General features: G+C 35.2%; 2 protein-coding genes across 4 annotated transcripts; one reads left to right on the top strand and one right to left on the bottom strand.

The window, feature by feature from the left end:
• Nucleotides 1-912: 912 nt before the first annotated feature.
• On the bottom strand, nt 913-5,061 carry LOC106336988 (dynamin-related protein 1E-like). Of its 3 annotated transcripts, none has more exons than XM_013775995.1 (16): nt 5,039-5,061; nt 4,536-4,695; nt 4,390-4,453; nt 4,202-4,309; nt 4,021-4,122; nt 3,879-3,929; nt 3,751-3,812; nt 3,577-3,667; nt 3,422-3,486; nt 3,061-3,255; nt 2,854-2,973; nt 2,698-2,768; nt 2,408-2,633; nt 2,287-2,337; nt 1,317-1,715; nt 913-1,228 (listed from the first exon to the last, which is right to left on the bottom strand). In XM_013775995.1, coding segments are annotated over exons 1-16 (1,902 nt in total). In that variant the 5' UTR covers nt 5,041-5,061; the 3' UTR covers nt 913-1,093. The 3 variants fall into 3 exon arrangements, with proteins under 3 accessions (XP_013631449.1, XP_013631450.1, XP_013631451.1); XM_013775996.1 differs by having other exon boundaries at nt 913-1,222; nt 5,039-5,058; XM_013775997.1 differs by lacking the exon at nt 5,039-5,061 and having other exon boundaries at nt 4,536-4,776.
• Nucleotides 5,062-6,937: 1,876 nt separating this feature from the next.
• On the top strand, nt 6,938-8,319 carry LOC106339463. Its single transcript, XM_013778282.1, has one exon. It carries the CDS (start codon nt 7,157-7,159, stop codon nt 8,024-8,026), a length of 870 nt encoding a protein of 289 aa, XP_013633736.1. The 5' UTR covers nt 6,938-7,156; the 3' UTR covers nt 8,027-8,319.
• Nucleotides 8,320-10,969: the final 2,650 nt, after the last annotated feature.

The following is a 10,969-nucleotide window of genomic DNA, read 5'->3' as shown; positions in this document are numbered from 1 at the left end:
AAAACAAAGTGATATTTGCCTTAGATGATGGCGGCATAACTCAAATGGTTCTTAGACCTAAAGCCTGGCCTAACTTCAAAGGAGAGATAGAGCTTATTTTGGGTAAATTGTGTGGACTTGAATGGTGGAGAGTGGTGAAGGAAGAGAGAGCAAAGAGTGGTGAAGGAAGAGAGTGCAAACAACAGAAGAACTCTCCTCATTGCTAAAGGGGTGACCAAAAGAGGGCAGACGCAGTCATACGTGGCAGCAGGACTACCTGGGTGGCTTTTAGGTTGCTTTGAAAATGAGGAAGTATCATCCTCTGCTTAGGTGCTTGGGTAGATTTTTGGAGGTATTTTTTGGATGAGGTATAGTAACTGTCTTGTGGAGCGATTTTTGTAGGGGAGATTGTTGTATTCTCATGAGTAGTTTTTGTCATTCTTGACAGTGCGTAACTATTATGTAAGGAGAAACCTTGAAATAACATCCAATATATTCCAACAGATGACAAAAAAAAAATCTTAAAGAAATAGGATATTACTTTTGTTTACTTTGAGATAAAAATATATACGCTTTTTATGTATTTCTTATTTGTAGATTATTTTAGAAACTAAAATGTATAGCATTGAAAATGAAGAAACGTAAAAGAATCTTACGGAAACAAAAATATTTTAAGAGAAGAAGGTCAAAAAAACTAAAGTTTGTTGTTTCCACACTGCCCTCTTTTTAATTATTTTTAGAAATAGTCAAAATGAATACAATTAATAAGTTTGTATGTCAGTCTTATTTTGTGTCCCTCAATTTGACTTTCATTATCAATTATTTTTAGGTTTTGAAAAATAGATTAATACATGATGTTTATCTTGTGTTTATATTGGACTATCGAAAGATGTAAACAACAGAATTTTATTTTTTTAAGTTTACCAACAAATATAAACCCTCAAATAACATTTTTCACACTGAATTATATAACATTCAAAATAATATTTCTCAGAATAACATTTTTTCTATTGTAAATTATAAAACAAGAACCGTGCAAAGCACGGGAGATATACTCGTAGGTTTCTAATCACAAAAACCACCACCAGAGACACTCACACACTTTGGGATTTATTCATCGAACCCAAGCAACTGCATCAATCTCATCTCTCGCTTTTTTATATAACTCAAGCCTCTGCGCACACTCTAGTCTCCTACCCATCAATGCCGGATCTTCATCTAGTAACTCTCCCAACTGTTTCCCCTGTGACCATATATATATATATATAAGTTTTTGACACGTATAGAATCCAACAGAGTTTAGAGACAATTTATTTTTTTAGTATATAGTTTTTTACCTCTCTCTTGCTGATCTGACTGTAGAAGTAATTAAGCAACGCGAGCTTGGCTTGTCTAACCTGACAGTAAACACAAGCCTTTGGAATGGTGTTGCGAAGAGTGTCTGAAACCATGCTGACATAGGCAGACACATTCGATGCTATCCTTCTGAAATGTCCCTCTCCGTATTGGTCTTGTGTTGCAGGAGAAGGAGAAGCAGCGGTTTGGTTCTTGCTGTTGGTGATCACTGGTCTTTCCATCTCTTGAGGAAGTTTCCTGAAGAACTCGGCTGTTAGATACGCAGACTCCATCTCAACAAGTCGAATAACCGACTTCTTGCTTTCTTCCCTGAACTTCTCCAAGGAGGAGTTGGCTGCTGCTGCTAGCTCCACTTGCAGTGAAGGGAAACGCTTTAGCTCCTGCAAAGAGATTCATTCAGTCAAACCCTTTCTAGTTCATTACTTCCTCAATTTCATAAAGATACATATTTTAGAGAAAAAAAATATTTCAAAAAGATATTTTTTTGTACTTTCAATGCATTTTATCAACTAATAATTAATTAATTGAAAATTTCAAAAACATTAATTGTTTTTTTGAATTTTTTATTGGTTTAAATTATAAAAAATAGACTATCACAAAAAAACTATCCATTTAATTAATATATTTAAATATGTGAGAAAATTAAACATGTACTCCTTCCATTTCATAATATATGATGTTTTGGCTTATTGAATAAAGATTAAGAAACTTACTTTCCTCTATAAAGCATTTTTAAAAATATAATTTTAAATTGTTCAACCAGTTATAAAAAATAAATATAAAAATCAATTGGTTGAACAATTTTCAATGAAGTTAATCTTAAAACCTAAGGACATTTTATATTTTGAAACAACATAAACCCTCTAATTTGAAAACGGAGGGAGTATTATTTTTGAAACAGATTGAGTATACATGTAACGAAATAATCAGTAGGATTATTATTAGTGTCACCTGAGTTTCTGCAATTGACTTCCTCACAAGCTCTTTCAAGACAAAGTGTACCTAAAGCATCAAACTTGTTATGGTCCTGTATATACAAGAAACTCAAGCGAAAGGCTTCTAAAGAACTTACAGCATCGACAGACGCTTCAGCTGGACCTCTAAAGTAACCAAGCGCCCCTTCAATAAGACGGCGATAGCCCTGTTCTGGCGCAATCAAGTGAGGCTGATAACCATCTGCTTCAGAGACGATTCTCTTCACACTTTGTAGAGAAAGATGGCGATCGAAAGGAAGCTTCTTAAGAGCAGCTGGTAGTTGGTTATCAAAGACTCCATAGATACGGTCGCCTCCAGGACGCCTACAAGTGTAACATTAAAGTTAAATAAAATGATCAAATAAGGAGATAAGTAATGATGCTTTACCCTCCATCTAGATGTTCCTTGAATACTTTATCAAATGCACGGCACATCTCCAGTATAGTGTAGAGTTGAGCCTGAGAGTGAGAGTGAGACCAATAGATTAAAGCACACAGTAAAGAAGAAGAAGAGAAAATGGTTTCATATAGTGAAAGTACTCACCCCAGCATCAACTGCAACAGGCCTACCCATTTTGTCTAACTCTCTTTCAAGTTCCTCGATGCTTTTGTTTATTAAGGATAGGATACTTGGTATACGTGACCTTATAACAGACTCCAAGTGCTGCAGAATGACAAAAAAAAAACAATGAACATATGGAAATTTAGAAATAAAGTTATAACAATTCGAGAAAAGTCTTTGGTTGAAGACCTTAGAGAGCAGCTTTGCTAGATATTCAGAACCCATTTTGCTGGCTAAATGACCATAATCAGGACTGGTGTCAAAATAATCACGCTCTTTTCTTCTAGCAAGCATCATGTCAGCGTTCCTATTAATATCTGCTTGTGAACGGTTCACTATCCCAACCCAAGGATGTTGCAGCCTGTATGATCTTCCCTCAAGTACCTTATTCAAGCAAGCAAAAAAGAACCATTTTTCAAGTCTTTGACAACATGAGAAAACCCTAAAATTCTACCCTTAATAACAACAAAAAAAATATATTTATAAATTTTCTAACACTCAAAATAGACCATGTTATGTGAAAAAAAAAAAAGATAGAAGAGGTGCTTACATCTAATGCATTAGTTCCTTTGTCCATAAGGTCTAACTTGGTAAGAACACCAAATGTTCTCTCCCCTGGAAAAATCAAAAGCTTTAATTCATCACCACAAGACAAATAGTTGCTACCAAATATTATTATTTTATTTTAAATGCAGCAAAACAAACCTGCTGGATCAACTTCTTTTGCAAGTTTGATAGCATCAGATGTAGCTATGTCCTGGTTAGCAGGAGATATAGCTAATATGATACAATTTGGCTGCAAAAAAAACAACACAATTTTATTTTAAAAAATCACACGCTCAACATCTGTATACAAATGAAATAAGTAGTAGTTCTCACCTTATCAACGTATGTGCGAACCATAGATTCAATATCCTCCACAATGGTTTCTGGTTGTCCCTCTGGAAAATAAAAGACAGAATAAATAACCTTCGTAGAAAGCCAAAGAGGAGGTAAGGAGTTCATACCAACAGCCACTTTAGTTAAACCGGGTAGATCAACGAGTGTCAGGTTCACAACTGTAAGGCAAAGGAGTCAAGCATTGATGTTAGTTCCATAAACAAATAGTCTATTACATGAAGTAGACACCAGACTGTGATAAAAGCAGACCATTAGGAGAGAAGATACTGAGGTGGATAGGAACTGGAGAGATCTGTTTGCTCTTCCCTGTGATTCTATCCGTCTCATCTTGAATCTCCTTCCGAACCAAAGCTGCCAACATCAACCAGTTTCAAGCTAAGAGACACGTACATAACTTATATAGACATAGAGATGGTTAAAAGGCACATACCGAAGTCTGTGAATTGCCTCTTGGGGAGATGAAGGAACTCTGCATACTCCTCTGTTCCTTCCTCCATCTTATGCAGCTGCAACACCAAAGGACGCCTTGTAACGATACCTGGACAAAAACAGAGCTCTTTGCCTTGTTACAACAAACACACTAAGAGAAAATGGCAAAAGGTTAAGAATTTAACAAACCGGATCCTCGAGGAAGAAAGTCTCTGCCAACTATGCTCTCAAGAACCGAAGATTTTCCAGAACTCTGCACAAAATTGAAAGAGTCAACTCAACAGAGGAAAACAGAGGAGGAAGAAGTCAAAGCTATTTGGAACGGAAAAAATCACCTGACCACCGACGACGGCGACGGTAGGAAGAGCTTCCCAGAGAGAATTGAATGCGTTGTCACCAGTTCCTCCACCACCATAGTCACCGAGCACCGTGCATGCTCTCTGTATCCTGTTAACCAACCCAATCAAGCTCTCCATAGTCGTCATCTTCCTTCTCCTTCCGTTTCAAATGAAAATTCAAAAAGTTCCGAAGACGAAAATTCAGTTAAGAAATAGAAGAAAGAAGCTTGAAAATTCAACAACATACCAAGACTTCGAGAGCTTAGAGACGCAGAATAAGAAAGTTAGGGGTAAAATGGGAAAAGAAAATAGAGAATAAAAACGTCTCTCTTATGTGTTCCAGAAGGTTGGTCTCTGTCTGGTTCGGTCGGTTACAGCCGAACCGGTTTTTATTTTTAATTTATCAATAATACTAATAAATTTTCCTTTTAAAAATTCGTGAGACTGTGTGTTTTATGCATATTAATTCTTAAAAAAAATTAGGCTAATATTTCACTTACATGCGCCGTTAATGAGCTAAGGCTGGTCTCTGTGCTTCTCTCGTTCGGTACGGTCTGGTTCTTACTTTACCATACGGCCCAGTCTAAGAACAGTGAAGATAAGATAGCGTGCATAGTCTTTTACTCTTTTTGCCTTTATTTTATTTGAGACGCGTTTGAATTTTCGAATTTTGAAGTTTCACGTCGGTTGCCCAAAAAAAAAAAAAAAAAGTTTCACGTGGACCCTAAGTAATACAGTTTCAGTACTACATGAAATGAACAAGTAATACTGAAGTTAGGCCCAGCATGAAGGGTTTGGGGAGGACGCGTGGCAAGTAGTTGAAGAAACGGACGAACATTCGTGTGGGGTGTGGAAAACGACGATGGCTCGTTTATTCACCTAATACTTGTCGGCTTTTACCAGCCACGTTCACATGCTTCCCTTTTAGGTTTTTATTTATTTATTATATTTATGCATGTTCATTGGATATAGCTCGTTCAACTGTTGTTTTTGAAGTCAGTGGCTGAGGTAATCACTGCGCTTTCCATTCAAATCCAATGGGATTGGTTCGGTAAGATATAAAGCAATAGTCAACTATGAGTAGATTTATCCTTCTGCAAGAAGCCGAAACTAACAAGTTTAATCACGTTTGTTTAAAATAACGATGACAAAGTTGATGGTAATTGACTAAATGCAAATGGCTAAATATTTTGTAATGGTAAACTGTTGAATGAAATACTAAACACATTAACTTATAGTAGTACTAGTTGCACGATGTAAAAAAAGAAGAAGTACTAGTTGCATATCTTTCGGAATTTCTGATTTTTAATTTATTAGAATTATTTATAAAAGATTATACTGTGTTTGTTATGAATTTACCAAAAAATAATAAAAGTATATGTATTTGAAGTGTATTTACAATGTTAGCCTTTTAACTATAATTTTTTTGCTATGTTTGATGAATTTAGATTTATTTAATAATTAATAAATTATATAAATAACCTACTCTTTCTGTATATTTTTAAAAAGTATTTTTATAATTTTATGGTATTTAAAAATGAATATTTTAATTTTGGATTCTGTATTTTATTTTAAAATTTAAACACAATTTTAAAATACATAGACAAATGGTGTGGTATCCTCTATACTATATTTGTGAAGTGATTTTGCCGCATGTCCTTTATCCAATCAATTTCACAAGACAAATATGAAATGTCTACTGAAATTGATGACATGACTTCCGAAAAAAATATGACATGGATAATTTTATTTAATGTTGATTTATATTTTGGCAAACTTATTAAAATATGGTAATAATTCATGTATTACATTTAATATTGATATTTTTTTTTGGTAATTTTTTTTAAATACGGTAACAACTCATACATTATCTATAAAATAAATATATTCATATATAACATTTTAAATTTCGAAATATTATTATTTTGTATAATTATACAATTTGTATTACTAAAGCTTTCAAAAATTTCTACAATTTTTAAAAAATTTAAATATCTAATCGTAAGATCATTAGTTTCTTATATATCTACAAATTTTATAAATATTGTTTAGGCTAAATTTTTTATAGTTATACAATTTTATATTATTTTTATTAGTTTTATACAAATTGATTTAATATATATCCAATCTATATTAAATATTAGTAAGAAAATAGTAAAATCTATAATATTTAATAAAATTTATTTTTAAATTTAAGTTAAGTTTAAAAAGTTACTTACTGCATATATGGTGCAGGAAAACACATAGTTTATTAACATGTGCCACAAAATTAAAACGTTAATCTTTTCAAATATTATTAATGAAAGAAAAAATATAAATATTAATAAAAATTAATATGAAAAGAGGAAGTATTAGAGGGGCATAGGGATGTTCTCGTAGGTACCGTCTTTATCCCGACAGAACAAAGAATGCTTTATCTCTCTCCTCCAAGTCATTTCTCTCTCTATCTAAAAACAGATAGATCTTATTAGAAGAAGACAAAATCTTTACCACCAGATCCTCCTCATCTAACAGGCTGTCACATCACTATAACTCACTGAAACTTTCGGCGACTAAAAAAGGCTTTCCGCAAACAAAACATCACCTCTCTCCGAAACGCCATTTTCCCTTTCCCTCCGATGAGGTGTAAAAGACACACCGTCGATTTCACCAGCAACCTCGGCGGCGTCTGCGCTTCTTGTCTCCGTGAACGTCTCCTCTCCCTCGCCGCTCACGCCGCCGCCGAAGATAACAACAGCAATCGTCAACCGCGGAAATCTAATAAACCACCTCCGCTTCTGATCTTCCCTCGCTCTGTTTCTCCTTACGTAACCGGTAGAAAATCCGACGCCGGAGGTGGAGATCGCCGGTTCCTCGCCGCGCCTCAGGTGGATCTAGGATTCTCATGCAAAGACTTCGAATCGCATCGATCGTCTAAATCTAAAGGAGGTAAAGCTTCGAGAATCTCTAATCTATTCAGAGCAAGATCTGAAGATTACGGTTCAGATCGTAAACCGGTTTCAATAAATTACGGTTCCGATCGTAAACCGGTTTCTAGATTTTCATGCGATGGTTCGGAGTCTTCGTGGTTTTCTTCCTTTCTCTCCACCGTACGTTCCAAGAAGCAACCGACCACCGCGTGCTACGTAGAAGACGCCATCTCCGGCCATCGTCGACCACAAAGAGTTTTCTGTCGTGGAATGTCTCCTGCTAGAGATGAAAATGAGCCACCGTCGGAATCAGTTGAAGAAACGCCGAGAAGAACACCGGCGACGAAAACTCCGGGAAGGACGAAGATTGTGACGGGAATGAGGTTCTGCTTGAGTCCTTTGGTGAGAGCCAAGCCTCACTGTCCGTTTAAACGGAAAACCAGATTTCCATCGGAGGTTGTTGGAAGTGCCGGCGAGGTAACGGTGTTGGAAAAGCCACATATCGCAGAAGCGGCGTCGTTTTGTGCGAATAGATCGAAGAAGCTCGTGGATTTAGGTAGAGTTCATCACCGCCGTTGAGTTTCTGATGGGGGAGTCTGGTCAATGTTTGACTAGCGCTGAGTGTAATCCTCGTGATTCCTAAAGATTCATGGATTTTTCCAAATTCAGCCTTTTTATTTGGCTTGTGGTTGAATAATCAGAAAGAAAAGTGTAGTTAAAAGTACTTTTGGTTTTCTTTTATTTTGTAATATATTTTCTCTTTCGTGATTGTAATTTGTAGATGGAGCTTGTCCGTAGAATATTAGGAGAAGCAATGTAGTGTCATTGGTATTTTTCTTATATGAAAATGCTTTCTTCGGCTTACAAATTAATTATGATAATACCATTACTTCATATGAATGACATCTTTGATTATTTATCAATGTCGCAATAGTGTTGAAAGCCTGGTCCGATCAATATTTTTTTAGGGGTTGACTGACTATAATCAATCATCATCGCATATGACTAATCTTGTTATGTCTTTTAATTGTAAACTGCAGTCTAATCAAAGCAAAATTCAAAATAGTTTCCACCGAACCGGGATCAGGTTGGACCTATAAACATACACAACGGAGCCACGGTAGCTAGCCGGTATTTACTAGTACTATGCTATATTGATATGGTCAAAGGTCATTAAACTAATCATTCAGTACTGTGATTATGAATGCGGCGGTCAAAATTTTGAAATTAACTGAATCTTGACACATGTGTTATGGGTTGAGTAAAGAAGAGTGCGACAGTTTTGACTTAGTTTTTGTCTTCGCCTTAGAAAAGATTATCTTGATTTTCACAATTTGCTCCTCTCTAGTCCAGTTCAACACAGACCCACAAAGCTATTGAATTTGAATCACTTATGACACAAGTATCAATATATTATCTCGAAAACCCAAGCACAACTTTGTTAAAAGTTGCTAATAACCCAAGCATTTAAATGAAAGAGAGGGTCCATGAGATTTACATTCGTGGTCCATGACATTTACTACATTTGTGGTGCCCGCGAATCTCCTGAAACTCTTTTTTTGCTAAATGAATCTCCTGAAGCTCTCCGAAGCAAAATTAGCATCAAATGCTGGTTAGGCTTCAGACAAATAAATTGTAAGACCTTTATTTAACATGGTTATTGTAGTACAAAATTATTCAGGTTACTGTTGCAATCGAGGTAAATTGGCTCCTCCAGGACATTTGAATAGACAGTCACATGGTTGTCTTTTTGCTTTGTTGAAAAATAGGGCTTCGAACTTGCTACCCAAGGCAAAGCAGTTTCTATAGAGAAAAAGTGCCAATATAAAAGCTTAGATGTTAACCTCACATTGACAAATGACAAGGATATACAATATAGACTATCTAGTACATAAAAGAGCTCACGTCTTGTTTGCTCTTTCTTAGAGCATCTTCAAAAAGAAACTCTATTTTCAAGTTTCCAAAACTCTATATTTGAAGTTTCAATGTATTATTCTCCAAAAGTAAAACTTCAAACCTAACTTCAAAATTATTTATATTTTATACTATGGTCCTTATATTTGTTATAGTTGATGTAAATTCATAAAACTTCTATAAATAACTAGTACATATATATAAATATTACAGAAATATTAATTAAAAAAATCTTACACTAAAATATCTATATATATAAAAATATGTTTGCTTCACTCCTGTGCATCCACGTCAGCGCCAGGTCAGAAAGTCGAAGTTTGTAGTGCTGCCACGTGTCCAGGGAGAAGAAACGCAGCGTTTCATTAACATCATCTTATTGGGCTTCATTATTTTACATGTTATTGGGCTGTGATAAAGAAAGCATAACTGGCCGAATAAGTCTGAGTTTTGCTAACCCTAATACGACAGCAGTGAAGAACGGAGACGCATCCTAACGCCGTTGGTAACTGTTTCAATCATGCTGCTTCCTCTAGACCCATGATTAGGCCTGGGAAGCGGGTCAGATCCGCCCCGCTCAACCCGCCCCGCTGCGGGTTAAACTCATTTTTCACTTGAAAATTATACCCGCAAGACCCGCATGACCGGATTTCGATAACCGCACCCACCCCGCATCAATCAAGCGGGTCTAGCGGGTTATCCGCAAAAAAGTTCAAAAAGCCAAAAGAAAAAAAAAGAATGTTTGCTTTCGATTTACGCAGAGTCAAGATTTGATAGGGATGAGTTTACGGTTTCTGTCAAAGGGTTGCTTTGACAATTGAAAGAGATGAGTTTAGTTGAGAGAATTAGTTTACGGCGTGAAAAGAAATGTTTGTGTAAATAAATTTAGGTTTTATGTGGATCCTATGTAAGATGACAAACACGCTTAGTTAAAGTCATTAAAACAACACACATTCTCAAGAGTCAACACAGAAACAACACACACTCTAATAGGTATAACATCAAATCAGCACACGCTTTACATCTCTATCACTCCTAAACGACACAGTATCACCTTATTCGACATAATCAATTAAACACCATAACTAAATAATAATAATTTTTGTTTATTCTACTCATCACCTTATATATAATTTCTAATAACAAAAAAATGGATATTAAAAATATTATAATGCGTAATTGAACAATGAATAATTTAAATTGATTTTACAATAGTTTGGCTACTTATATTTTTTATAATAGATTATAATATTTATAAATAAAATAAACATAATAATATACAATCAACATTTAAATTTTAAAAAAAAAAATCTCAGGCGTAGCCCGGGCCGACCCTAGTAAAATTATAAATAAAAGTACATAATTAAATATTAAACTACAAGCAAATAGTACATTATTCCATAAAATTATTTCCGTAATGCTTCCATATATGATCACTACAAGAAAACAGCGGTATTCTGACGGACATTCCGACGGAAAATGAAATCCTCGGAATTTCCCGAGGAATTTCCTCGGAATATACCGACGGAATTCCGAGGAAACATCAATCCGTCAGAATATTCCGAGGAAATTCCGACGAACTAGTGATCGATCGATGCGTTTTTGGACATA

Source organism: Brassica oleracea, chromosome C4 (assembly GCF_000695525.1).
Source record: "Brassica oleracea var. oleracea cultivar TO1000 chromosome C4, BOL, whole genome shotgun sequence".
NCBI lineage: Eukaryota > Viridiplantae > Streptophyta > Magnoliopsida > Brassicales > Brassicaceae > Brassica > Brassica oleracea.
This window is presented reverse-complemented; position numbering and strand designations above follow the sequence as displayed.

Bases quoted from the DNA above. Each gene is read 5' to 3' on its own strand.
- LOC106339463 (XM_013778282.1), top strand. From the start codon at position 7,157: ATGAGGTGTAAAAGACACACCGTCGATTTCACCAGCAACCTCGGCGGC.
- LOC106336988 (XM_013775995.1), bottom strand. The intron at 4,310-4,389 runs GTTTGTTAAATT...GTTTTTGTCCAG, and splicing joins CTTTCTTCCTCGAGGATCCG to GTATCGTTACAAGGCGTCCT. The intron at 4,123-4,201 runs GTATGTGCCTTT...TGATGTTGGCAG, and splicing joins GAGGCAATTCACAGACTTCG to CTTTGGTTCGGAAGGAGATT.